General features: G+C 40.2%; 1 protein-coding gene across 2 annotated transcripts in view; it reads left to right on the top strand.

The window, feature by feature from the left end:
- Positions 1–26,250, top strand: part of BMS1 (BMS1 ribosome biogenesis factor) — a 35,585-nt gene extending 9,335 nt beyond the window's left edge. The window contains exons 7-23 of one of the 2 annotated variants that reach the window (XM_036438030.2): positions 449–570; positions 830–1,023; positions 1,986–2,125; positions 5,325–6,079; positions 6,451–6,552; positions 7,292–7,446; positions 10,156–10,237; positions 14,385–14,458; positions 15,996–16,172; positions 18,783–18,971; positions 19,058–19,238; positions 19,413–19,471; positions 20,246–20,368; positions 21,329–21,476; positions 21,784–21,959; positions 24,531–24,692; positions 25,203–26,250. In XM_036438030.2, the coding sequence (XP_036293923.1) occupies positions 449–570; positions 830–1,023; positions 1,986–2,125; positions 5,325–6,079; positions 6,451–6,552; positions 7,292–7,446; positions 10,156–10,237; positions 14,385–14,458; positions 15,996–16,172; positions 18,783–18,971; positions 19,058–19,238; positions 19,413–19,471; positions 20,246–20,368; positions 21,329–21,476; positions 21,784–21,959; positions 24,531–24,692; positions 25,203–25,433 (3,070 nt within the window). In that variant the 3' untranslated portion in view covers positions 25,434–26,250. The remainder of the gene's footprint in view (positions 1–448; positions 571–829; positions 1,024–1,985; positions 2,126–5,324; positions 6,080–6,450; positions 6,553–7,291; positions 7,447–10,155; positions 10,238–14,384; positions 14,459–15,995; positions 16,173–18,782; positions 18,972–19,057; positions 19,239–19,412; positions 19,472–20,245; positions 20,369–21,328; positions 21,477–21,783; positions 21,960–24,530; positions 24,693–25,202) is intronic. The other variant, XM_036438033.2, reaches the window with a different exon arrangement.
- Positions 26,251–26,564: the final 314 nt, after the last annotated feature.

Below are 26,564 nucleotides of genomic sequence, written 5' to 3'. Positions count from 1 at the left end.
TTTGTGCTCCAGTCACTCAGGTGTATCCTGTGTTTTCTTTCCTTTCTGCCTTTTTTTTTTTTTTTTTCATATTGTTTTCTCAGCCTGGAGTATCCTTATTTCACCTGCCAGAACCCAACCCACATTAAAAACCCTCATCAAAGCTTAATCCTCTTCCATAAAGGGTGCCTTCTGGGTATGTTGCCTGTCCTTCCCTGAGCACAGGGACATGCATTTCCCATTTCTGCGGTCCTATGGAATGTATATTTCATAGAGCCTAAGGTGCAATCATGTGTTTGCTTCTTTTCCTCTGGTAGATGGTGAGCTGTGCTTTCTTATTTCTGTGTTTTCTATAATTATCTAAACGTGTTGAGTGAACTAGTGAAGGTGGTGAATTAATGACACATGAAGGGGAGTACACGAACTTTGCCATTCATTTCTGCCATGTGATTGGGTTTTATTTTTCTAGGATGGAAGATTTGACAAACCCAGAAGATATCCGAACAAATGCCAAGTGCGACCGAAAGGTGTCTCTTTATGGTTATTTAAGAGGAGCACATTTGAAAAATAAAAGCCAAATTCACATGCCAGGTATTCTTTATCTTCTGAGGAAAACTTCAAATTGGCCAAACAAGGGAGAGCCACCTTGCTGGAGTTTTTAAGAGTAACTCAGCTCTCTTTGGCTGGCAAACACTGAGTTGCCTCGTCTCCTCTGCTCTGTTGTTAGCTGGAAAGACACAGTGCCAGTGTCGAGGATGCCCTTGTCGTGGCTGAAGCCTTCCTTCCCACGGGGGCCATTTTTGCTGATGGCAGATTTGTCAGCTGAAGCCATGTCCTGTCTCTCTTCCAGGTGTAGGAGATTTCGCTGTAAGTGACATCAGTTTCCTACCAGACCCCTGTGCCCTTCCTGAACAGCAGAAGAAGCGCTGCTTGAATGAAAAGGAGAAGTTGGTGTACGCGCCTCTCTCTGGAGTTGGCGGGGTGCTGTATGACAAAGATGCTGTCTACGTCGACCTTGGTGGCAGCCACGGCTTCCAGGAACCAGTGAGGACAGTCACAGGCTTAATACAATTGGAGCTTTGTAATCTGTATTCTTAGTTATGATAATGCCTGTTGTAAATAGGCAGCATATTTAACCTCGCCAAGCAGAAAGTAAAAGCATGTCCCCTGTACCTCCCTGCTGCAGGTGCACAGGATCCCACACCTCCCAGCATGAGCTCTGGAGGCAGCGTGGGGCCTGACTACCACCTCCTTATATAGAATCAGTGTGTTTTCAAGCCCTGACTCTCTGGTCTTTTGTTTTCTCTTTACACATATAATGTTTATTTAGATTATTGTATGTTGCCTGTAAATGCTATAATGTATCTGTGTGTATGAGAGAGAAAGAGAAGTAATATTATATGGGATCTAACTATAAATGCTTTTTCAAGATTTGGCACTTAGGAATATGTGATTCTGTTGTTCCCTGTTAGTATTTGTAGAGCTATTTCTGTCTGTTGACAGTTGTGTAGTATTTCATTGTATGGAGACCCCTCGTTTACTGAAGCAGTCTTCGGAGGGCTGATGGGCTCGCCGCTTGTCCTCTAGTTTGAACAGGGATGCAGTGAGTCCTTGTACATGTAGCTTTGTTCACTGGGAGGGATCTTCCTTTGCAGTAAATTCTTTGAAGTGAAATTTTTCATCCAAGATAGCAATTTTTTTCTTAACGGACTCCAGACTTATTTCTTTTACCTTTCTGAAATGGGATTTAATTGGGCTAAAGTGAGTACATTCTGTAGCTTCAGCACCTAAAATTTTTCTAGCAGAATATTTAGGTTATAGGTTATGTACTCTGTGAACTTTGAAAAAGTTTAATGAAGACAGAATTCAATAAGAATTTTCTTTTCTTTTTGAGCCAGGAGGTAGGGTTTTCAGGAGCTGTGTTTAGGGTAATTTTGAGAAACTAATTGAAACCAGTGTGTCTTTATTCACATTCCTCACTTTCCTTTTCTTGGTTGCCTTGGCAGGATGAGGCGAGTCCCACCCATGAACTGGTCCAGAGTCTCATTTCCACCCATTCCACTATTGATGCCAAGATGGCTTCAAGTAGAGTGACACTTTTTTCTGATTCCAAACCACTGGGGTCAGAGGATATAGATAATCAAGGGTAAGTTTGCTATTTTTCTATTTTTAATTTAAAAAAATGTTACTACAGAAGATTCTATCACCCATAACTGCTGTCATAACACATTTTGGTGGGATTCATTCCAGGGCGTTTTGTTTTGCTTTGCTTTGTATGTGCATATGTTTCTGAGGGCTCTTCCCCTAGGTCACATTACATGACTCTTTTTTACATGGCATTTCTTAAAACAATATGGAGAATTCTGTTTTTAACGGACCCAGAATATTCCTCAGCTATCACAAAACATTTTTCATAGATTGCTTCTTAGGAGACCTGAGCCACTTAGCTTCCTTTCAGTGGTCAAAATAGTGCAGCGAGTAGTCAGAGAGCTTATGCACGTGGCTGTCCAGAATCCACACATTTTGTCTCTGAAAGTGTTACTTACATTGTATTGTAGTATCTCCTGGGGGTGATTTCCACTAATGTGTGGCTTATACAAGTTATTTTCAGTCTGGGTTGGGAATTTGTATACCTTGTACGTAGTTTTAGTTTTATTGTAGTAATTTGTGACTCCCAATACAAATCATTCTGAAGAAGATTGAGATTATCTAGTTTATAGCTTATCTTTACCTAATAATAGAGAGACATGTAAATTGACTCTGTTGCACCCACAGCCAATCAGAGTGAGTATGCAAATTAACCCAACAAAGAAAGCGGTTAATTTGCATATATATCTGGGTCCTGGGAGCCTCCTTGGCACCCGGGTCACTCTCAGCCAGCTATTAGAGGGGTGGGGAGTCCCCTTCCCAAGCCTAAAGCCTTGCCTGGAGGCTTAGGCTTGAAAAGGGGCCGAGTCTGAGATCAGAGGGAAGGGGAAAAAATCAATGGAAATATATCCTCAGGTGAGGATAAAAAGAAAAATAAAGGAATATTATATCCCATGAAAGACACATCTTGAAAGTGCCTAAAGGAAGTTATTTTTTTATATGGAGGGACTGGAGTCTGTGGTGATGAAAATACCATGGTGGCTGCTGTAACTGGCAGTGGCTACAGCAGTGTGGTGATGGGCCTGGCGCCTTTCCCTGATAAGTCCAGTCATCAGACAGCGGCTTAGGTCCGCTCCCCATTGGGAGCGGGCCTAAGCCATCAGCAGAACATCCCTTGAGGGCTCCCAGTATGTGAGAGGGGGCAGGCTGGGCTAAGGGACCCCTCCCCAGTGCACAAATTTCATGCACTGGGCCCCTAGTCTGTAATAATAAAAGCATAATATGCTAATTAGACTGGATAGCTGAATGACCTTTTAGATGTCATTCCAGATGTCCTTCTGGACCAAGCTGTGGTGGTGGGGGCTGAGCAGAAGCAGTTAGGGGTGATCAGGCAGGCAGGTGAGCAGTTAGGAGCCAGCTGTCCCGGATTGGGAAAGGGATGTCTGATTGCCAGTTTAGAACCACAGGGATAGAGCCTAAACCAGCAGTTGGACATCCCCCGAGGGTCCCGGATTGAAAGAGGGTGCAGACTGGGCCTAGGGACACCAACCAACCGCCCTTTCCATGTCCCCCATGCACAAATTTTGTGCACTGGGCCTCTAGTCTATAATAAAAGCATAATATGCTAATTAGACCAGACAGCCGAATGACCTTCTGGACAAAGCCTGTGTTTCAGGGTTGTGAGGTCTGAGACAAGGCGCTGTAGCTGCGAGGGCCAAGCCCCTTGCATGAATTTTGTGCATCAGGCCTCTAATTATAAATACAAATGGAAAAAAAAAAATGTCATCTGTCTCTTAGCTAGCAGATGGTATAGCTAGCTAAGTTAAGTGCAATAGTTCTTCTATTTGGGAAAAGCATCTCTAAGCCTCAATTTTATCATCTCATAGGAGTTATGATTATTAAATGCAATACTGTACATAAACTAGCATGATGCAGAAAACAAGTATTAAAGATCCCTGTTACGGTCAATGTTATTAGCCATTTTCATTTTTAAGTATTCTAGTCATCCTTGTCTACATGGACACTCTAATGTAGTTACAGTCATGATTGTATAAAATGTCTGTGTATATTGTGAGCATTTCTTTTTCCTATAGTCTTTTTATATAATCATCACTGTTATTGGTATATCTAACATACAATTTATCTTAGTACAATTTTTAATATTTTTTTCACAATTTTATATAAGCTACATTAAATAGCTTTATAAGTTTTTATTTTGTGAATTTAGTAGGGTTTTTTAAGATTTTTAAAAATTGATTTTTAGGGAGAGAGAAAGAGAGCATGAGAGAGAGGAAAAAAACATCGATTGGCTGCCTTTAGCACAACCCCCACTGGGGACCGACCCTGCAGCCCCAGCATGTGCCTTGACTGGGAATTGAACTGGCAACCTTCCAGTGCATGGATGACACCCAAGTGAGCCTACCAGCCAGGGCTGGATTTAGCATGTTGATGATGACTCTTTATCAAGTATTGCATTGGTGATTTCAAAATGGCAATATTTTTTCTTTTTCTTTTTTTAAATCCTCATCTGAGATATTTTTTCATTGAGAGAGAGAGGGAGAGAGTGAAAGACAAAGAGACATTGATGTGCAAAAAAATCTATCAGTTGCCTCCCCATCAGGGATCAAACCTGCAACCTTTTGGTATATGGGATGATGCCCCAATCAACCAAGCCACTCGGCCAGGGCAAAATGGCAATATTCTTAATTTGTTAGCTGGCATGCTTTAACAAGGAGCTTTCATTTCTATCCCTTAAAAAAAAAATGGACTTTTTTTAAAATTTCATTTATTACCCTGTTATCATCATCATTCTTTCTGTGCCTCTGTTGTCCTTTTAGTCTGTGTCGTGTCATTTGGGCACATTTCTCTTGCTCTTTGAGCACTTCCTGGCTGTTGACACACAGGGTGTGCCAGGCCACTTTGTACTTCCCTGCCTGGGACCTGTAGCTAGCCATTTCCTAAGCTCATCTGGTGAAAGCTTGGAGTGGTTGGTCTTCTAAAAGATCTATTAAGTACTCGCTTCCATTTTGAACAGTTTTTCCCTAAAATTTGTCTTTTTTTTTTTTTTTAAGGTGTTAGGGAACTGTGTATGAGTTTGCTTACTAATATAGTATTTATTAAATCATTCCTTTCTGTGCTATGTCACTTAAAACCGTCCCTTGACAGTATTTTCTGCTTTGTGTATTTATTGACTTGCCATTTCTAGATTAGCAGGTTGTTTTACATGTTGAATTATTTTGCTTTACTTGTTAATACAGGCTGTGGATGCCAAAAGAGGAAAAGCAGGTGGATTTAAAAACTGGTCGAGTACGTCGAAAAGCCATTTTTGGAGATGAGGAAGATGAGTCTGGGGATAGTGATCCTGAAGACGATGAAGAAATGCCTGAAGGTGACAGGATGGAAAATAGCTCTAGTGATGAAACAGAAGAGGAAGAAGATGCTGAAGTGACCAGTAAAGTGTACATGGCTGACAAAGGTGCCAAACGGCAGAGACTTGAGATGGAAGAAGACAGTGAGATAGACTTGCCAGCATTTGCTGACAGTGATGATGACCTGGAGAGGAGCTCAGGGGATGAAGGAGAAGAAGAGGAAGCTGATGAAAGCAGTGAAGAAGAGGGCTCCGATGCAGAAGAGAGGGATAATTTAGAACCTAAGACTATAGGAAAAGGCAGTAAATCAGGTCTTTTACACAGTAATGGGCTGAGTGACCGTTTGAATCTGGAGAAGACAATGAAAAAAGCAGCCCTCACTACTTCAGATTCCGGTCATTGCACAGCTGAAGAGGCATTTGCCTCTGAAGATGAATCTGAAGGAAGCTCCTCTCTCAGCACAGAGGAAAAGGACTCAGAAGACGAAGCGCTTGTTAGGAAGAAGTTTCCAAAGCCATCTCAAGCGGTCAGTGGTCAGAAACGGGCGTCAGAGAGCTTAATTGATGAGACCAGTGATATAGAAGACTTACTCAAAGAGGAGGAAGAGTACAAGGAAGCAAGTAATTATTCCACAGAAACTTCAGGTATGCCTAAATTTAACTTAACTGCCCTTTTAAACTTGGCACTGACTGTCTTCTATAATAATAGAAGCATAGTATGCTAATCAACCCAGACGACCTCTGGATGCAGCCGGGGGCTGTGAGGGAAGCCCGGGTGCCGGAGGGAAGCCAGTGCCGGCAGCCAGGGGAAGGAAGGCCTACTGTTGCATGAATTTCATGCATTGGGCTTCTAGTTTTACAAATAAAATGTCTATATTTGGGAGTCTGCTGTTTTGGATATTTCTTAACTTCAAATATTATACTTCAAAAAAGGATTTCAGGGTGAATGAGCAGTGAGCTTGAAGTAGAGACAACAGATAAACAGCCTTAATTGATGTTGGCATTGGTCCTTCCAGGTGCCCTCAAATGGAAGGAAGACCTTTCCCGGAAGGCAGCTGAGGCCTTCCTGAGGCAGCAACAAGCAACGCCAAATCTCCAAAAGCTGATTTATGGGACAGGTAAAAGCTCTGGTTCATATCTGGAAGCATCGTTGTTCCTTAGACTATTTCTGGAAAGGCAGTGAGGAAATTGGTTGGAGGTTTGAGTGGTACTTGTGATATCTATAAGGTATTTCTTGCTGTCATAGTTTGCATTTGTCAGATGTTTTTAATCTTCAGTTTATGAGTACCATAAATTGGTCCTATGAAATAGTTTTCTGGGTTTGCCATAAAACTTTTGATGAGAATAGTCTTCATTGTGTCATTCTGTCTCTATACAAAGTCTTCTATGAGAATTTCTTATTTGGTAGAATTTAGTACCAAGAAAACATAAAGTGCTGAACTTTACATTGTGGTCCCTAGTTAGTACGTGATTAGAACAAGGCCAAAAGTGTATATGTGAGCTAGGAGCATCGAATCAGGAGGTGGCTGTGGACTGGCTTCCAAGTCAGCTTTTGCTTAAGTTCTTTTAGTGACTAGGGACTCAGCATTCCTCCAGATAAACTGTGATAACTGAAAGTTCGGCCTGTAAATCCCTTCCCTGCTCCAACCCCCGTTACTCTCCCTCCTCAGTGGACTCTCTGCTGCTGCCTGCAGGGAGATAGAAGTCTTCCAGGCATGATAAGCAGCAGTTCCCTGGCTTCTCTCTGACTCATGTGCTTAGGAGCGCCACTGTTCCTGCCACAAAAAGGGAGCCTCAGGCCCAAGTCCTCTTGCGTGCTGACTTGTTCTCCCTTTTCCATCTTGGTGGTCTCGTTAGTGACAGAGGACAATGAAGAAGAAGATGAGGCCGGGGAGGAGCTTGGAGGGTTGTTTCGTGTCAGCCAGCCTGCCCGAGAGTGTAAGTACAAGGCTGACTCTTTGGACTGCTCCCGATTTCACTTGGAGGTGCCCCATGATTGGGATTTAGAGGAGGTAAGACTGAATGTGAATAATACATAGAAAATGTGAATAATAATTTATGAGAAAATTGTTCTAAAAGAAGATCATGTGATTTTAATGTTGCCTACCTGTTATTTTATAAGATAACAGGATATTTTCCCAGATGTTGGAGTGTATTTCATGCATCCTAAACAGTAAAATGTTCTGGGTTTGATTAGAGTCTAACTTTTAGACCATGTGCCTGTGTTATGGAGAAAAGGAAAATGCTCAGCTTTTAGTATGGATAGTATTTGAATTTGAAGCATTGCACATAAATTTTATACATTTAAAATATTTTGTTTTATAATTTGAATGCACTAGTGTCCCTCAGCAATTGCAATTTCTGCTGTTTACAAACACATAAATGTATTACGCTGTTGGTAAATTTTGTTTCTTATTCACCACTCTCTGATTACACTGGAATTCATTCAGTTCTCAGACTTGCTAGGCTTACTCCCCTCTGTTTTCTCTTCTGGAATGTTCTTCCCAAGCTGGCTTCTTTTGATCATAAAATGTCACTCCTCAGAGTGCTCCAGTCATTTATTACCCCATTGGCTATTGTAATTTACTGAATAGCATTTATGTACTTGATGAAGTGTATTAACCATAACCATTTTTTATGGTAAAATTTAATACAGGTTTTTGAAGCCCACATAAAATAGTTGTTAACTTAATGAGTGGGTACCAGGTAAGGACTCTTGTGACCACTGTGCCCATCCTAGCCATGGTCCCCGTTCCTTGCAGAAGGAACATGACTCTGTGGTAATCATCTCCTTCATTTCGTCCTCCAAGTTGCATCATAAACACCATAGTTTACTTTTACCAGGTTTTTTGGGGGTTGTTTTTCACTGTGCCTTTTTTAAAAAAGTATTACATATATCCCCCTTTTCCCCCCATTGACCCTGACTAGCTACTCACTGTGCTTTTTAAAACTTTAAATATACTTTCCTTTTCTCTGCCCATCTTTCCCTCGCCTTCCATTTAATTTGTTTAAGAAACCAAGTATTTGGTGTGTAGTTTTTCATATTATGGACTTTATGAATTCCATTGTAACCCTGTGTGCAGTTTATCTGGCTCCTCTGTCCTCTGTGTTTCCTATAAAGTGGTACAGAGAAATAGCAATAGAACTCTGTGATGATGGAAATAAGTTATATATGAACTGTCCAGTGTGGCTATTGAGGACTTTATATGTCTAGTGGGACAGAAAAACTAAATTTTCAGTTTTATTTAATTTTTGTACTTGATGTGAGATGAATATGACTTATTCTTTTGCATATGGAAATCAATTGTCCTAATACTATTTGTTGAAAAGACTGTTTCTTTCCCATTGCCTTGTCTTGGCACCCTGGGCAAAATAAATCACTTGACCATAGATATGTGGGCTTATATATGGGCTCTTAATTGTATTTCATTGATCTATGTCATTCCTTGTGTCAGCACAATCCTGTTTTGATTACTGTCCTTTCATAGTTAAGTTTTGAAACTGAAAAGTGAATCTTCCAGCTTTGTTTTCTTTTTAAGTTGTTTGATCTATTCTGGATCTCTTGGGTTTTCTGTATTTTAAGATCAGCTTTTCCATTTCTATAAAGAACCAGCTGGGATACTGACAGGGATTGCACTGAATCTATACTTTAGAAAGTGTTTCTATCTTAGCAATATTAAGTTTTCTGATCCATTAACATGGGATGTCTTTCCATTTATTTGGATTTTAAATATCTTACAAGAATGTTTTGTAGTTATCAGATTATAAGCTTTGCACTTTTGTTGAATGTATACGCAGCATTTTATTCTTTTTGATGCTATTATAAAAGGAACTGTTTTCTTATCATTTTTGGATTTTTTATTCCTAATATAGAGAAAAGTAATTTATTGTTCTATATTAATCTAGTATTTTACAACTTTGATTGATTAGTTCGATAGTTTTTCACTGGATTCCTTAGGATTTTTTGTAAACCAGATTATATCACCTGTGAATAGAGACAGTTTTCCTTTCTAAACTGGATGCCTTTTATGTCAGTTTATTGCTTAATTGCTGTGGCTAGCACGCCTAGTACAGTGTTGAATAGAAGTGAGAGCAGATAGACTTTCCTATTCCTGATTTTATTCCTGATGATGAAAGCTCTCAGTCTTTCGTCATTAAATATGATGTTAGTGGTGAATTTTTCATGGATGTCCTTTATTGTTTTGAGGACATTTCCTTCTGTTCCTAGTCAGTTGTGTGTTTTTCATGGAGGTTCTAATTTTTTTTTTAAATTTGTTTGGTCTATTGTTCCTCTAAGTTAATTATTATTAAGCTTAATGAAATAAGGATCATCTGGGAACAACTTGCCTACAGAACTTGTTGGCATAAAATAGATGTGTTCGTAAATGTTTAGTGAGTGAGTGTAGGCATGAAGGAATGAGTAAAAGAATAGACTTGCTTTTGCATGCATTGTAATCATGCTAGCCTCAAGGCTACTTTTGAGAATTAGGTTGTGTATGAAAAACATGACTCATAACCAAAAATATGATTTAGTTGAAAGCCAAACAACCACAATAAGTCTGTAGTAGCAAATAGTAAGTTAAAAATGCTGTTTAATTGCATTGCCTTAAGAACACTAGTAAACTTTGAAAATCTGTTGAATTAGTAAATGTCTGTTTGTTTATTAGGTCAGTGGGTAATAGGCCTTTCCCTATCTAATAAGTGCTGATGTTTCTGTGAAGGTGATGGACAGTATCAGAGATTGCTTTGTGACTGGGAAGTGGGAAGAGGATAAAGATGCTGCCAAGATCTTAGCAGAAGATGGTAAGTAAAGGGATATATCCTTTTTTTTAATTAAAAATTTTTGTTTATTTTTGATTTTTTTTTTTTGGTTTTTATTGTTCATATTATTACAAATGTTCCTTATCCCCCACCACCACCACCACCATTGCTCTCCTCCACCAGGTTCCCACCCCACCCTCTGCCCTTTTCCCTCTCCCCATTGTCCTCATCCATAGGTGCACAGTTTATGTTCAGTCTCTTCCCACGCCCCCCTCTCCCCTTTTCCCCAAGAATCGTCAGTTCACTCCCCTTCCATACCTCTGATTCTATTATATTCAACAGTTAATATTGTTCATCAGATTTTTTAAATTTCCTTGGTTTTTAGATTCACTTGTTGATAGTTACGTATTTGTTGTTCATAATTTTTATCTTTGTTTACTTTCTCTTCTGAAAGAACCCCCTTCAGCAATTCATATAATTCTGGTTTGGCGGTGATGAACTCCTTTAGCTTTTTTTTATTGGTGAAGCTCTTTATCTGGCCTTCGATTCTGAGTGATAGCTTTGCTGGGTAGATTATTTTTGGCTGTAGGTTTTTGCTATTCATCACCTTGAATATTTCTTGCCATTCCCTTCTGGCCTGCATGGTTTCTGTTGAGAAGTCAGCTGACAATCGTATAGGTGCTCCTTTGTAGGTTACTACCTTCTTTGCTCTTGCTTCTTTTAATATTCTCTCTTTGTCTTTTGCTCTTGGAATTTTAATAATGATGTGTCTCGGTATGGTCCTCTTTGGATTACTTTTGTTTGGAGTTCTGTGCGCTTCCTGGACTTGCAAGTCTAATTCTTTCACCAGGTGGGGGAAGTTTTCTGTCACTATTTCTTTCAGTATGTTTTCGATATCTTGCTCTCTCTCATCTTCTGGGACCCCCATAATTCTGAGGTTGGTTCGCTTGAAGTTGTCCCAGAGGTTTCTTACATTATCTTCAATTTTCTGGATTCTCTTGCCTTCTAGCTTCTGTGGAGGAGTGTCTTCTGGCTCTATATGTTCCAAATCTTTGACTTGATTCTTGCGATCTTCCCTTCTGTTTTTAGGACTCTGTAAAATATTTTTTATTTCAGACAATGTATTCTTTATTTCTTGTTGATCCCTTATCATTTCTTGTTGACTCCTTATTAATTCTAGTTGATCTCTTTTCATATCCTCATAGGCCTTATCCATCTTTTCTAGGAAATTCTTGAAAAACCTTATAAGCGTAGATTTGAACTCTATATCCAGACGCTTTTTGTCCTCCATTTCTTTCGTTTGTGATCTATTTTGTTGTTGCATTTCGCAGTTACAGATGGGACGGGTTTTCAGGGTGGAGCCTGCAGCTTTGGCTTCCGTCAGCCCCGCCCTGTGCAGGTCCTTCAGTGCTCGCTGCCGGCGCCTCCTTAGGCTTTTCCAGCTCCTTCGAGCCTCCTTCTGGTTTTCTCCTTGCTTCTCACTGTAGAATTTCCAGTCAGTCAACCTTCCTGTAGTTCTGGGCAATGTTCGTTTTATACTTTAGTTGTAATTTATTGAAATTGTTGTGTGCGGCTGCGGCTAGGTGTTCACCTGGGGGCAGCCATCTTGGATCTCTGTTTTTGAAAATATTTTTTATTGGCCGGGACTGGTTTGGCTCAGTGGATAGAGGGTCGGCCTGCGGACTGAAAGGTCCCGGGTTCGATTCCAGTCAAGGGCATGTACCTTGGTTGCGGGCACATCCCCAGTGGGGGGTGTGCAAGAGGCAGCTGGTCGATGTTTCTCGCTCATCGATGTTTCTAACTCTCTGTCCCTCTCAATTTCTCTATGTGTAAAATCAATAAAATATATTTAAAGCTGAAACCGGTTTGGCTCAATGGATAGAGCGTCGGCTTGGGGACTGAAAGGTCTCGGGTTTGATTCCGGTCAGGGGCACATGCCTTGGTTGTGGGCATATCCCCAGTAGGGGGTGTGCAGGAGGTAGCTGATCGATGACTCTCTCTCATCGATGTTTCTAACTCTCTATCTCTCTCCTTCTCTGTACAAAATCAATAAAATATAATATATATATATATATATATATATATATATATATATATATATTTAAAAATATATTTATTTTTTATTGATTGAGAGAGAGAGAGAGAGAGAGCACGCAAAACATCAATGATAAGAGAATCATTGATTAGGAATTGAGCCTGCAACTCAGGCATACTTTCTGATGGGGAATCGAACCGTGACCTCTTGGTTCAAGCTCTCAACCACTGAGCCACACTGGCTGGGCTCTTTTCTTTTCTGTTAATTGTATTTTTCGGTTCTATAATTTCTATTTGTTTCTCCAGTTTTTTTCCCTGAGATTTTCAATTGTTTGTACTCCATTATTATTTCTGTAGTTGGTTGTTTATACACTACAGGCCTGGGGCACAAAATTCATGCAAGAGTAGGCCTTCCTTCCCCTGGCTGCCGGCCCCGGCTACCCTCTGGCACCCAGGACCCGGGCTTCCCTTGCAGCCATAACTTCATCCAGAAGGACGTCTGGTCTAATTAGCATATTAAATTTTTATTATTATAGATAGCTGAGAAGAAAAAAGAAACATATATACTCATTTTTTTCCAGCCTAGAAATTCTTGGTGGCTATTTGTATTGTAATTGTGTTGAAGGGAGAATTGGCATCTTAATGATATTGAGTCTTCCTTTCCAAAAACATGTACTCTTTATTTGTTCAGTAGATAATATCAGTAATACCTTCTTCACTGGGTCAAGTTAAAAAAATGTAGTTAAGCTGTAAAGTACTTAGAGCCGTGTCTGGAATGTAAAACACCTGAAAGTGTTAGCTAATGTTATTCCTTGTGCTCTTTGTAAAGCCTTTATTAAAGATCTTGTACATTTTTTATTTCTAAATATCCTGTTTTTTGTTTTTATTACAATAGAATATTTCCATCTCTTATATTTCCTTTGGCTCTTTGGTTCTTTGGCTCTTTCTTATGTGAAAACTAGAGGCCCAGTGCACAGAAATTTGTACACTGGAGGGGGGGTCCTCAGCCCGGCCTGAGCCCTCTCGCAATCCCAGACCCCTCAGGGGATGTCCACCTGCCAGCTTAGGCCCATTCCCTCAGGGAGCGGGTCTAAGCCGCAGTCAGACACCCTTAGCACTGCAGAGGAGGCAGGAGACACTCCTGCTACCACCATTGCGCTTGCAGCCATTAGCTCAGCTTGGGGCTGAGCGGAGCGCACTGACCACCAGGGGGCAGCTCCTGCATTCAGCATCTGCCCACTGGTGGTCAGTGGGCATCATAGTGGATCATTCCCAGGTGTTCTTCTCTTAGGGTCAGTTTGCATATTACCCTTTTATTATGTACGATGTTTTAATTATTTTTTTTATTTTTTTATTTTAAACATTTTATTGATTTTGTACAGAGAGGAAGGGAGAGAGATAGAGAGTTAGAAACATCAATGAGAGAGAGTCATCGATCAGCTGCCTCTTGCACACCCCCTACTGGGGATATGCCCGCAACCAAGGTACATGCCCTTGACTGGAATCGAACCCGGGACCTTTCAGTCCCCAAGCCGACGCTCTATCCATTGAGCCAAACCGGTTTCGGCTGTAGGATGTTTTAATACCTTCTGAAGTTGCCTCCCAGAGGACTTTTAACTTGTCTATTTCTTTTAAGGGTAATATTCATAATTAAACGAATGAATGAATGAATGGGCTCTTCGTGTGGGCTCAGCACTGTTTTAGGTACTACTCTTGTATAATCTAAGATTTTTCCCTCGGTTTGTCACCATTGTGTTGAGCTGTTGGTGAGATTCTTTCTCACCTGTGCTTGTTATCGAAGCCATGGCTTTTCAATTCACTTGAAATTTTTTATTTTTGAGGGTCTCATCTGCAGGGCCACTCATGCCACCTGTGTACATCTCTGCTACAGTTTAATTACCTCTCCTGGAAAAATAGCTCTTGGCTGTGTGGGGTATTGAAGGAAAGTATAGAAATGTAGATTGGGCTTGTTTACTTAAACTGAACATGGATGTAATAAGGTTTAACGGTCCTGCCTTCTTCTGGGTTGCGTAGTGATAGGAATAGTAACAGTAAAGTTTGGGGTGCAGAACACACTGTCCACCTGGGGCTGGTAGTGCTAGAGTGTCATGTGCACCCTCCTCAGAGGTGAGTCATGTGGATGTTCTTTTCCCAGAGGAGCTGTATGGTGACTTTGAAGACTTGGAAACAGGGGACGTGCACAAGGGAGCATCAGGCCTGGACACTCAGGTATGACTTTGCCAGGCCGCTGTCAGCCACTGGTCCTGTAACTGGGGTCAGTATATTCTGAAATAGGCCTATTTGAGACATTCTAATCTTGTTGTCTGTGTAAATAGAGACCGGATGGATTCCTTCCTGAAAACATGGAGGGTGGGGCTGATCAAAGGTTATTGGTTTACTTGCTATTCTTTCTTTTTCTGTATATGAAATGTCTTTATTGATTTTCAGAGAAAAGAAGGGAGAGGGAGAGAGAAATATCAATAGTGAGCCTTACCTGATTTTGCTCAATGGTTAGAGCATCGGCCCTGGACTGAAGGGTCCCGGGTTTGATTCTGGTCAAGGGCACATAGTTTGGTTGTAGGCCAGATCCTGGGCCCAGATTGGGTGGCGTTCAGGAGGCAACCAATCAATGTGTCTTTCTCACATCAATGTTTCTCTCTCTGTGTCTCCCCCCTCATCCCTCCCAATCTCTAAAAATCAATGGAAAAATACCCTCTGGTGAGGATTAACAACGACATAAAAGAAACTCCAGTGATGGGAGAGAATAAAAAATCAGCTGCCTCCTGCATGCCCCCTGCTGGGAATCGAGCCTGCAACCTGGCTGTATGCCCTGACCAGGAATTGAACCTTGACCTGGTTCACGGGTTGATGCCCAGCCACTGAGCCACACTGAGACTGGGCTACTTGTTATTATTGATTTTTGGAATGACACCTGTTACCTCTTCTTGATGTTATGATTCTTCAGTCATTGAAAGTTTCAGTTCTTAGGTCACTGTCTTCCTCTCCACCATTATTTTTGCCATCATTCTCCTGTTCTTAAATCACGTATGGAATCTAATGGACAAAGTAAACAATAGAAACAGACTCATAGATAAAGAATACACTGACAGCTGTCAAAGGGGAGATTCAGGGGCTGGGTGAAAAAGGTGAAGGGATTAAAAAAAAAAAAAAAAACCTCATGGACACAGACAATGGTATGGTATTTTCCAGAGGGAAGGGGTCGGGTGGGAGGGTGCGTTGAGCAGGTGGGGGTGGGTAGAAGAAGGTATAAGGGAGATAAATGTTGATCGAGAGTTGACTTGGGATGGTGAACACATAATACAATATACGAAATTTATACAGAATTTGTATTATAGAAGTGTACACTTAGAACTTACATAATTTCATTAATCAATGTCACTCCAATGAATTCAATAGAAAGAGGGGAAAAAAGAAGAAAATATTCATATCTAAGCCTCCAAAAAAAGGCCATTTAGAAAAACCAATTCTCTGTTTAGGATTTTTTATAACACTATCCGGGTGGGGACACTTGCTGCTATTTTATTCACATATGGCATTCCCAGACAGACTAAGGAATTGCAGTTCATTGTAATGCAGATCTAAATGTCTCTTGTAGCAATACATGTTATTTAGAGCTCAAGGCTGTGTTTTGTTTCATGATGATCATAACCTAGATTTTGGCAAATCAGAACTTTTTAAGTCTGCTTTAAAGCTAAAGAAAATATTTTCACAAACTTTTAAAAAATTTTCTCTCTGGAAATTTAAGACTGAAGATGTAGAGGAAGAAATTAAGGAAGAAATTGACTCCTCTGCAGAGGAAAGTGCCAAGAAAAAGCATTTGGATAAGAAGAGAAAATTGAAGGAGATGTTTGATGCAGAGTATGATGAAGGAGAAAGCACGTACTTTGATGATCTTAAAGGAGAAATGCATAGACAAGCACAGGTAAGAAAACTCAGACCCTATCAGCCTCATTTCAGGGCTGTAATACAGTGTTGTGAATCCTTAACTCCTTTAGCTCTCTGCTCCCTGATCTACCTCTGTGCCTTCTCGTTTGGACTCCAAGGTTGAGGTGAAGATGAGTGTGTGCATTCGTGTTTATTTATGCAGTCCTCTGTTTCTGCAAGAAATCAGAAGATACCAGTTCCTATTTTTTTTTCCAAGAATTAAGTGTGAGGAAACAGAAATGGCTGAGACACTTGCCGCCACTTTTGGGGCTCTCACTGTGTAGTTATTTGAGGCAGTGTGTTTATTTAAATGCCAGCTCTGCCTTAGCATTCATATTACTGCTCCCTAGAACCATAACGAAATCATTTGAATGGGCAGGTGATTCTTGGCCTGTGTGGTGGATGCACACACCAGTGTCTTCAGGAAGGGTTGCCTGAAACTCACCGCGGTCAGAGTTCAGGAGTATTTTGAGTTAAGGTCAGACATGGAGACAAAGAGGGCATGTGGGATGCTGAAAGGGAGATAGTCTAGCCCTCCTGCCTGGGATGCTGATCTCACTCCGAAAGACACAAAGATGTGTGCGCAGTTGATGGCGAGTGCTTTGACAAGTGGGCACAGGAGTCTGTCTAAACTGGAATGCTGTGCCTTATGCCAGTTAGTATATCATTTGTGAAAATGTGATCAACCTAGACCTTCATCTAGTCAAAAGGATCTGCAGGTTCGTCATTAACATAGTGTCTCCAGTCTTCTGACCTTATACAGACCATGACTAAGAAATATAAAGTTAGTTCTGACGGCTTTGCTTCAGGCATTTACAGTTTAACTCACCTAGAACCTCATGGGCCATTGTACTCAGTGAAATGGGGCCCATTTGAGCAGAGGATACATGTGTGTGACCAGAGGGTTGCCCTGGCAAGAGTTTAAGATTAAAGTAACTCACACTGGGGGATGGGGAGGTGTGCGGTGGTGGAGGTGAAAGAAAATCAAATTCCAGGTATACTTTGTTTGAAAAGTAGACCAACATGATTTCCTGTATGTGAAATTCGGGGGTGGGGGGGAAATAAGGATGACTTACTGGAAGAACTGAGTTTTCATAAGTAAGATAGAAAAGCTTTAGTTGGTATAGGTTTGTCTGGGGAGATGAAGGAAAGATGTTAGGTTTGAGTTATCTTTCAGACAAGGAAAGTGTCAAGCTGAGAGGGGTTGGGGCCAGGGACTTAGAGCTGGATGCTGCTTACAGCCATGAGATGGATGGGATGACGAGGGAGTGAGAGTAGAGAGAAGAGGAGAGGACCAGTACTGACACTGGGTGTTCATTGTAAGGCTGGCAGAGGAAGAGCAGCAGTGGGGATGGAGCCGTGCTCAGGAGACCTAAGAAATCTAGGGGAATACCAGGCCTGATGGAAGCTACTGCAGAAGGACCAACGCTCTACCACTGAGCCAAACCAGCTTCGGCGACTGCAAACATTTTTATCGAGTGTGGGTTAAAGTCCGGTTTTAGGGAATTTAAGGGAATGGGAGTGGAGGAAGTGGAGACTGCAACTATAGAAAACTTCTGAGCCAGTTTTCTTCTGAAAGAAGCAGAAAAATGGGATTCTAGTTTGTGGAGTCAAAGGGAAATTTTAAGATGAGAGAAATAATAGGTAAGATATTGGAATGAAGTCCAGGAGTAGATGATACCTAGTGTATAAGTGAAATTGAACAGATTATTATCTATATATAGATATCACCCAATCGTGCCAACCTCCTGGTCCCCTCCCGCAGGCCAGCAGGCCCCCTCCCAGGCCGCCCTGCACCCCCACAGGTCCTGATCACCTGTTAGGGGCCAGGCCCCAGGCTGGAACAGGGAACTGGGGCTGGGTGGCAATGGACATGGGTGGCGAGAGAAAGAGGAGGCAGGGAACCTAATCCACCCTGATCACTGACCTAGGAACCCACCTGTGCACAAATTTCATGTACTGGGCTTCTAGTATAATCTATAACCACCCAGTAGAACTGTGCTGTATTGTATTGTAGCCACTAGCCACATATTGACACTGGCCACTTGAAATGTGACCAAGGAACTGAATTTAAATTTTTTTATTTAATTTCAATAATTTCCATTTGAAAAGCCATCTGTGGCTACCATATTGAACAGTGTAGACCGATAATGAAAGGTTAGACATGGGTATAAACCCTGGTAGAGGTTGAGTGTTGAGGTTCTTGTAAATGCTTAACTTCTGAGTGAATTAGGAAACAGCTAAGAATGAGGGTGAGCGGTTGGATATTGGGCGACTGAAGAAAGGAGAAAAAGTGTGAACTAATTATTTGGAGAATAAAAGAGAAAGTGTGTACTGGGAACATTGAGGGCGTTTGCTGATCACCATTGCGGCTCCTTTCTGAGTTGCTGACATTTGCTCTAAGTTAGAACAACAGAGAAGAAAATTATTGGGACATATCCTGAACAAACTGAAGATAGAATATATGCTATTTTTAATTAGGATAAAGTCTAAATCTGTTTATAGATTGTTTTTTTGAAATAGCTCATTTCTTATATATTAATTACGTTTATCGAAGATGATAGTATTGTGGGTTTCTTACTGCGTTGTACCCCCCTCTCTTATACAGCTTAACCGAGCAGAATTTGAAGACCAGGATGATGAAGCCAGAGTTCAATATGAGGGTTTTCGACCTGGGATGTATGTCCGAATTGAGATAGAGAATGTCCCCTGTGAATTCGTGCTTAACTTTGACCCCCATTACCCAATTATTTTGGGTGGTTTGGGCAATAGTGAGGGCAGTGTTGGATATGTACAGGTAGGTACCCTTTGGTGTGATATGATCGTGAGGTTTTTTGGGACATACTTTCACTGAATACTTACTGAAATCTCTTCTCCCCTCAGATGCGTCTGAAGAAACATCGTTGGTATAAGAAAATTCTCAAGTCCCGAGACCCAATCATTTTTTCTGTGGGGTGGAGGAGGTTTCAGACCATCCCACTGTATTATATCGAAGACCACAATGGAAGACAAAGGCTTCTAAAATACACCCCTCAGCACATGCATTGTGGAGCAGCCTTTTGGGGTAAAATGTGATTAGAATAATTGGCCTTTAGGTTAATTTAAACGTGTAAGCTTTATCATTATAGTTTTCATTTTATGAAATCCCAATTCTCTTTCTTTTGGATCAGAATATATATGCATGTAAAATAGATTCTAAATTTTGTGGTTCACTATATTTTTTACTGTTTTATTCAAGGTCCTATTACTCCACAAGGAACTGGATTCTTGGCAGTACAGTTTGTCGATGGCACAACAGTAAATATCTCGGATGTTTTATTTTATATATAGTTTTTGAAATCTATCTTAAATATGGAATGTGTACATGATTCTTTAAGTGGAAAATTGCTCATTTTTAGTGTGTATAATAAATTCATTTGTTTTTAATCTTCCTGCATCTTTTTAAGTAGATTGTGGGAGTAAAGAAGAGGGAGGTAGAAGAATTGTAATGGTACTGGGGACATTTTATATTTTTATGCACTTTTGGGGCGTGTTTTTCTAAAAATATGTAAGCAGTATTCACCATGTGCTAAGTACTATACTAGGTTTTGGGGATATGTCAGATACTAGCTAGACATAAGGCTACACCCTGTAATGTTGGGTTAGAAAAATATGTTCACACTAACTCCATGTGATCGATCAAAGTGGGTTTTATTGGCCCCATTTATCAGAAAAGAAAACAGAATAGTGAACAGATGGAATGCACCCTGAGGTCTGAAATTTAATTTCTTAAACATTATAACCAAACTTCCATGTTCCTTTTTATCTCAGACAAGTCTTTGTTGTGAAACTATGTCACTAAGAAATCACCCTCATTCAGGAAAATACTGAAGACATCAACATTAGTTTGCCTTATGTTCATTATAGTTTCAGATTGATTTTGTTAAAATACTGTTTTGCATGTTCAGAAATTCTTTTTTTCTTAGCTCATTGTAAGGGAAGTGCACTTTGCTAATTTACTGTATCACAGAGAATTGTAGTTGTTCTCTTGCTGATATTCCTGTATTCTAATTTTGGGGGTTTCATTTTTAGCCTGATTTCCGGATAGCTGCCACAGGAATTGTTCTTGATTTGGATAAATCCATAAAAATTGTGAAGAAATTAAAGTTAACTGGTTTTCCATATAAAATTTTCAAGAATACTTCATTCATTAAGGTCTGTATATTTACATATTTATAAATGTATATTATAGGGTTGGGCAAAAGTAGGTTTACAGTTGTGAATGTACAGTTTATTCTTGTATTATATTATTTATTTGTATTATAACTAAATCTACTTTTGCCTCCTCCTTGTATTATTAAAGGATCAGTGAAATACTTCTAAAATGTAGGTCTAATGTTTTCAGAAAAGGAATTTAAATTAACTTGGTCTTTGGTATTTTTAGTGTACTATTTTCTGTTGGTTTCTGTGTTGCTTAAACATGCTCAGCAATGCTAAGGTGAAGTACAATAGAGATATTTAGTAAGTGAGGCTATTACTTCCAGTGAGACTGTCATAAAGCTAATGTGTGTAATCTTTCATTGGGCTTTCTTTCCTGCCTTTTTGGTTTGGGTTAAAATTAAAATCATAGACTTATCAGACAGATGAGTAGAAAAATAGACAAAGCCATTCTTAATTTGTCGACAAGGGTATAAGAGATGGATACTCACGTGATATAATATTGGAGGGTGGTTTGAATGACATTCATATTTTCATTGAGGGGGTGCTTCCACTAAAAGAGCTAAGATGATTATAAAATGTTCTTATAATATAGCACTTATCTAGCTCTTTATTTGCCGAGTGTGCGCACCTAAGTAAGTAATAGGAAATGAGCTAGACAACAGAGGCTGTCCAGGCTAGTTCAGATTAACAAGATATCTTCTATTCCTTATCAGTGATGAGCATGATAATGAATGAGCCCACAATAGAGTCTTAATTAATATTATTTGGGGGAAAATAAAGCAGTTGTATTCTTTTTAATCTAGTAATTCCACTTCAGGGGGGGGAATAGTTTGATTATTACCTTTATCATCCTTCAATGAGTTCTATGTTTTATAACCAAGGATGTAGTTATGAACTAAGAAGTAAAGTATCTGATTTTGTGTGTATGTATTTTTTATATATGTGTACCTGTAGGGAATGTTTAATTCTGCCTTAGAAGTGGCCAAATTTGAAGGTGCTGTGATTCGCACTGTCAGTGGAATAAGGGGGCAGATCAAGAAAGCGCTCCGAGCTCCCGAAGGCGCTTTCCGGGCCACCTTTGAGGACAAGTTGCTGATGAGCGGTAAATGCCTTTCTATTGATTTCCGTCTCGTGTGGGTTAGACACTGCAGTTCAGGTCTTAGCTGGGATCAGCTCCAGCTCTCCTAGTTGGAGCATCTTTGCAGCGTGCCCAGTCACACTGCATCTGGAGCCATGTGGTTCACACCGGTAAAAGTTCTGTGATATTCAAGATTAATTGACGTGGTAAAAATCTGTCTTCAAATTCTGTGCAACCAGCGTGGGAAGTTTGGGATGAACGTTTTGTTCTTTGTTTCTCCTAAGGATATGAACCTTCTGAAAATGTTAAAGTAAATGTCCTCTCTTTCCAGATATTGTCTTCATGAGAACTTGGTATCCTGTCTCCATTCCAGCCTTCTATAACCCAGTAACATCTTTGTTGAAACCAGTTGGTGAGAAAGATACCTGGTCAGGAATGCGGACAACTGGTCAACTCCGGCTCGCCCATCGTGTCAAACTGAAGCCCAACAAGGATTCTCTGTATAAGGTACCGTCATACATGTGCTCTGTAGATGGGTTGTCCAGATGCTTTGTATGTAACATTTCCTGTGCTTTAAATTTTTAAGTAGAGAGTCTAACATTAAGTTTGAATGAATGTGCTGTATGTTCATAGACTATTGTAGAAGAAACTGCACAGCGGTAATAATTGCTTCTGTGATTTGGAAAATAGACTTAAAACTTTTCATTGTCAATTCTTTTGGACTGTTCTTCCACCATATACACTATTACTTCTAAAAATAATGTGCTAATTCTTATTGAAGCAATGTGGGTTTAGGGGAAAGTTTTTATTGAGATATTCACATATATACAGAAAAGTACACAAATCAGAAGTGTGTAACTCAGTGATTTAACACACTCAGCTTGCCATCACCTGGGTGAAGCAATAAATTACCAGCACAACTGAAACCCTCCGTGACCTCTCCCAGTCACTCTTCCTCCGCCTCAGAGCACTCACTGTCTGATTCTGACCCCCTACATGTACATTAGGTCTGCCTGTTTTTAGTTTTATAAAATAGAGCATATATTTGGCCTGGCTTCTTCCAGAAGTATTATGAAATTCACCTGTGTTCTTGTGTATAGCAGACATTCATTTGTCGTTATTATCTAGGAGAATTCTGTCATATGACGATGTCAGTTTATTTACTGATGGACTTTAATTCCACTATTCGGCTGTTATAACTGCTGTTCTGAGGACATACATACTACTTGCTTGGTGTGTACGAGCACCCATTTTTGTTGCCAAGGTCCCCATGGGTGGGGCCACCAGATTATGGTGCAGCATGTGTTCTGCTTCAGGTATGATGCCTATAGTATTGGAGTCAGACCCAGTGAGGCTCCGGCTAACAGCTGCCAGAGTTCTGGTTGGTCCATATCCTTGCCAGTCTGGCTTCGTCAGTACTTCTTTTATTTTAAGTTCTTATACCTGTCTGGATTCTCATTTTCATTTAAATTTTGGTCTCAAAATGTTCATTATTTTCTTTGCAGGTTAACAATACATTTGAAAGAGTTGTTTTAATGCAGGATATTTAATTGTTTTGTAATAAGATGTAATTCTAGGTATCAGTCTGCGCTCTGCCTGAGACAGAAGATTCCCGGGCATTATTCTTTTTTTCTTTTTAAAAAAATTTTAAAATATGTTTTTATTGATTTCAAAGAAAAGAAGAGAGAAGATTTTGATGAGAAAGAATCACTGATTGGCTGCCTCCTGCAGGTTCTCAACTGGGGATCAAGCCTGCAACCAGGCATATGCCGTGACCTCCTGGTTCATAGGCTGACACTCAACTATCTGAGCCACGCCGGCCACGCTTGGTCATCACTTTTTCTATAAAATAGCTCATAAGATTTTGAACCGTATGACATTCATGTCTTTTAGAATATGCTGCACTTCAGCTCCTGGCATCTTTTGTCCAGTCTGTGGTGCTTACTCTTTTTGAGAAGGTGATTTCTCTTATTTCTTTCATTCTAAAGTATTTTAGTTTCTTAAAACAGAATATTGAATATTATTATAGATGATATTTTTAATAATAAATTTAAGGACATAGCAGAAATACTGCTTATATAGTTGATGTTGACCTTGGTAAAGATGTAGGGCAACTGAGGGCATTCCTGCCAGCCAGGCGCTGGCCCTTTCTCTATACATGAAATGTTTTTTCTTTCTCTCTCTTAAGATCTGGTCTCTTATCTGGTTTGGCTCAGTGGATAGAGGATCAGCCTGCAGACTGAAGGGTTCTAGGTTCTATTCCAATCAAGGGCACATGCCTGGATTGTGGGCTCGATCCCCAGTGGGGGGCAAACAGGAGGCGACCGATCAATGATTCTCTCTCATCATTGATGTTCCTATATATATACATATATATATACACACATATATATGTATGTGTGTATATATATATATATATATTAAAGATATAGGGCAAAACTCTCTACTTACTAACTAGTTCTGAGACAGTTAACAAATTTAATCATCTGAATTTAAGCATAGAATTGTGATTACTTTAAAATTTGAATGTAGAGTTTACACTGCCTTCATTTGTTATTTAAATCTCAGTTTTCTAGCTGGCCTTCTATTAGAAACAAAACAAAGTTCAACCTCTCAGTGAGAATCGGGTGGGGACACTGGCTCTGAGGAAGAACTATGTCCTGAGGCCCAGAGAGGCTCATAGTAAAGATGAACAGCGAGATTATTCTTGTTCGGCTAGAAAAACCACCTCAGTGCTTCCCAGATAAGGCCAGAATTTTCCATTTGAGGAGACTTTGAATCTTCTTATCTGCTCGGTGAAGATTCCCATCGTCCATATTGTAGAAGTAGGCACATTTCAGTTCTTGGAAGAATTGCAAATATTCTGTATATTTCTCTGTTTTGCCTAGAGTTATGCATGTCTTTTGAGGCAGTCCATGTTTGATGTATGATTGAATCCTTATTTCTGATTGTCAGCAGGTTCTGGTGTTACCAATCTTGTGGAAAAATTCAACAATCCATCGAGAAGATTTTATGCAAGTTTTAAATGCATGTAGATCATAATTTATATCAGCCTTTGTTTTTTTCTTTGTTTTTCAGCCGATTGTGAGGCAAAAGAAACATTTTAATTCACTACACATTCCGAAAGCCTTACAGAAGGCCCTGCCCTTTAAGACCAAGCCTAAGACCCAAGCAAAGGCAGGCAAGATACCAAAGGACAGGCGGAGACCGGCCGTCATCCGGGAGCCTCATGAAAGAAAGGTACTGTTAACGACTGGCTTACTGCACGTTGTACTTAGATGTGAAAATACTGCTTTCGGTTACACACTTGGCATTTCCACTGTGTTCTCACTTTTCCTCAGGAAGAATAAGGGCCCTAAGAACTGGAAGTTAGAGGAAAACTAGAGTCCATTTCCCCTCCTCTGTTCAGCCCGGCTCTGTCTCATGCATTTTGGTGAGAAGAGTTGGCACACAGCTGACGAATCACTCTGTGTTAATTGGTTGTACATAGTATCCAAGAGTGACTAATGAAGATAGTCACTTGTGGTGAAGGTCATTATGAAAGTATTTTGCTAAGTAAATAGACTCCTACATATATTTTCATGCAAATTATAATTTCCTAGTCCAGAATAAATTTCACTAGCTTAGCGTTCATTTGTATCATGAGTGGATCCCAGTTTTGTAGTCAGTGCTGACACCTGTGGCCCTCAGAAGGCAGGCACGCAGTAAGTGTGAGAACACACAATGCTCATTGGGCTTTGTCCTTGTCAGGTCCTTGCGCTGCTGGATGCTCTGAGTACAGTGCACAGTCAGAAGATGAAGAAGGCCAAGGAGCAGCGGCATCTGCACAATAAAGAACACTTCAAAGCGAAGCAGAAGGAGGAGGAAGAGAAACTGAAGCGGCAGAAGGACCTCAGGAAGAAGCTCTTTCGAATTCAGGGTCAGAAAGAAAAAAGAAATCAGAAGTCCAGCCTGAAGGGGCCTAAGGAGCAGCTGAAATGAGCTCCAGACTGTCATTATTCTGCAGGGACAGGTGGTTTCACGTGCTGTAGCGCCTGTCAGTGACAGGTGGGGCACTGGAGCCCAGGAAAGACCCCTTTGCTGGATTCTTCTGTGCCTTTGAGAAGAGAAATGGAAATCTGCTGATGGGGTACCTGTTTATTCTCAACATCTAGGTTATGCCAAGATTTAAAGCAGTATAATTTGTGCCCAGATAGTGCGGCTCAGTGGCTGAGCGTCAGCCTGTGAATCAGGAGGTCAGGGTTCAATTTCTGGTCAGGGCATATGCCCAGGTTGTGGGATCAATCCCCAGTAAGGGGCATGCAGGAGGCAGCCAATCAGTGATTCTCATCATTGATGTTTCTATCTCTCCATTACCCTTCCTCTCTGAAATAAATAAAAATATATTTTAAAAAAAGAAAGCAATATAATTGGTGCTTTTGTAGATTCACATTTAAGTTTTTTGCACATAAAAAATTATTAGAATTTAGTTTTGGCTTAATGGTTTTCATTGGGGATGGATGCCTGATGATTGTGGATACTTTATCACCTTCAGGAGTTAACTTGAAGTTAACTTTAAAGTAAAGTTATGGAGGAGGATGAATGGTACAGAACAGCGGAGTTTCCTGCAGGCCGCAGGATGTGCAATAGTGCAACAACCCAACTACAGGGGGGAGAATCCAACAGCTTCTGTGAAGCCAGACTTAGAGACTTGCAGAAATGTATAACTGTTACTTTCCTACAAATTTTTGCTTTCAAAAATATTTTTACAAGAATATGCTGTTTATGTTGCCATATAATAAACTTTTTGTTCTTTTAAAATATTAAATTTTTCTTAGCTCTAATTTCTTATGTAGTAAAAATTGATAACTACAACCCATACAAAACTCTGAGGACCTCAATCATTTGTAGTTGATTTCTATTTTTATACCATGTGGTTCATGAAGATGCTTGATATGATTTCAGTATTCTTGAATTTAAGACTTATTTTGTATCCTAACATGTGGTCTGCCTTTGAGAATATTCCATGAGCACTTAAGACTTCCAAACTTGTTATAATGGCTATATGATGTAGGTGTCTTGTTGCACCCCGTGGCACAATCTTCCAGATAACGTGAACTTCGAGCTCCAGGA

This window comes from Pipistrellus kuhlii, unplaced genomic scaffold (genome assembly GCF_014108245.1).
Source record: "Pipistrellus kuhlii isolate mPipKuh1 unplaced genomic scaffold, mPipKuh1.p scaffold_m20_p_15, whole genome shotgun sequence".
Taxonomy (NCBI): Eukaryota; Metazoa; Chordata; class Mammalia; order Chiroptera; family Vespertilionidae; genus Pipistrellus; species Pipistrellus kuhlii.
Note: the sequence above shows the minus strand (reverse complement) of the source record. Positions and strands in the feature narration are given on the sequence as shown.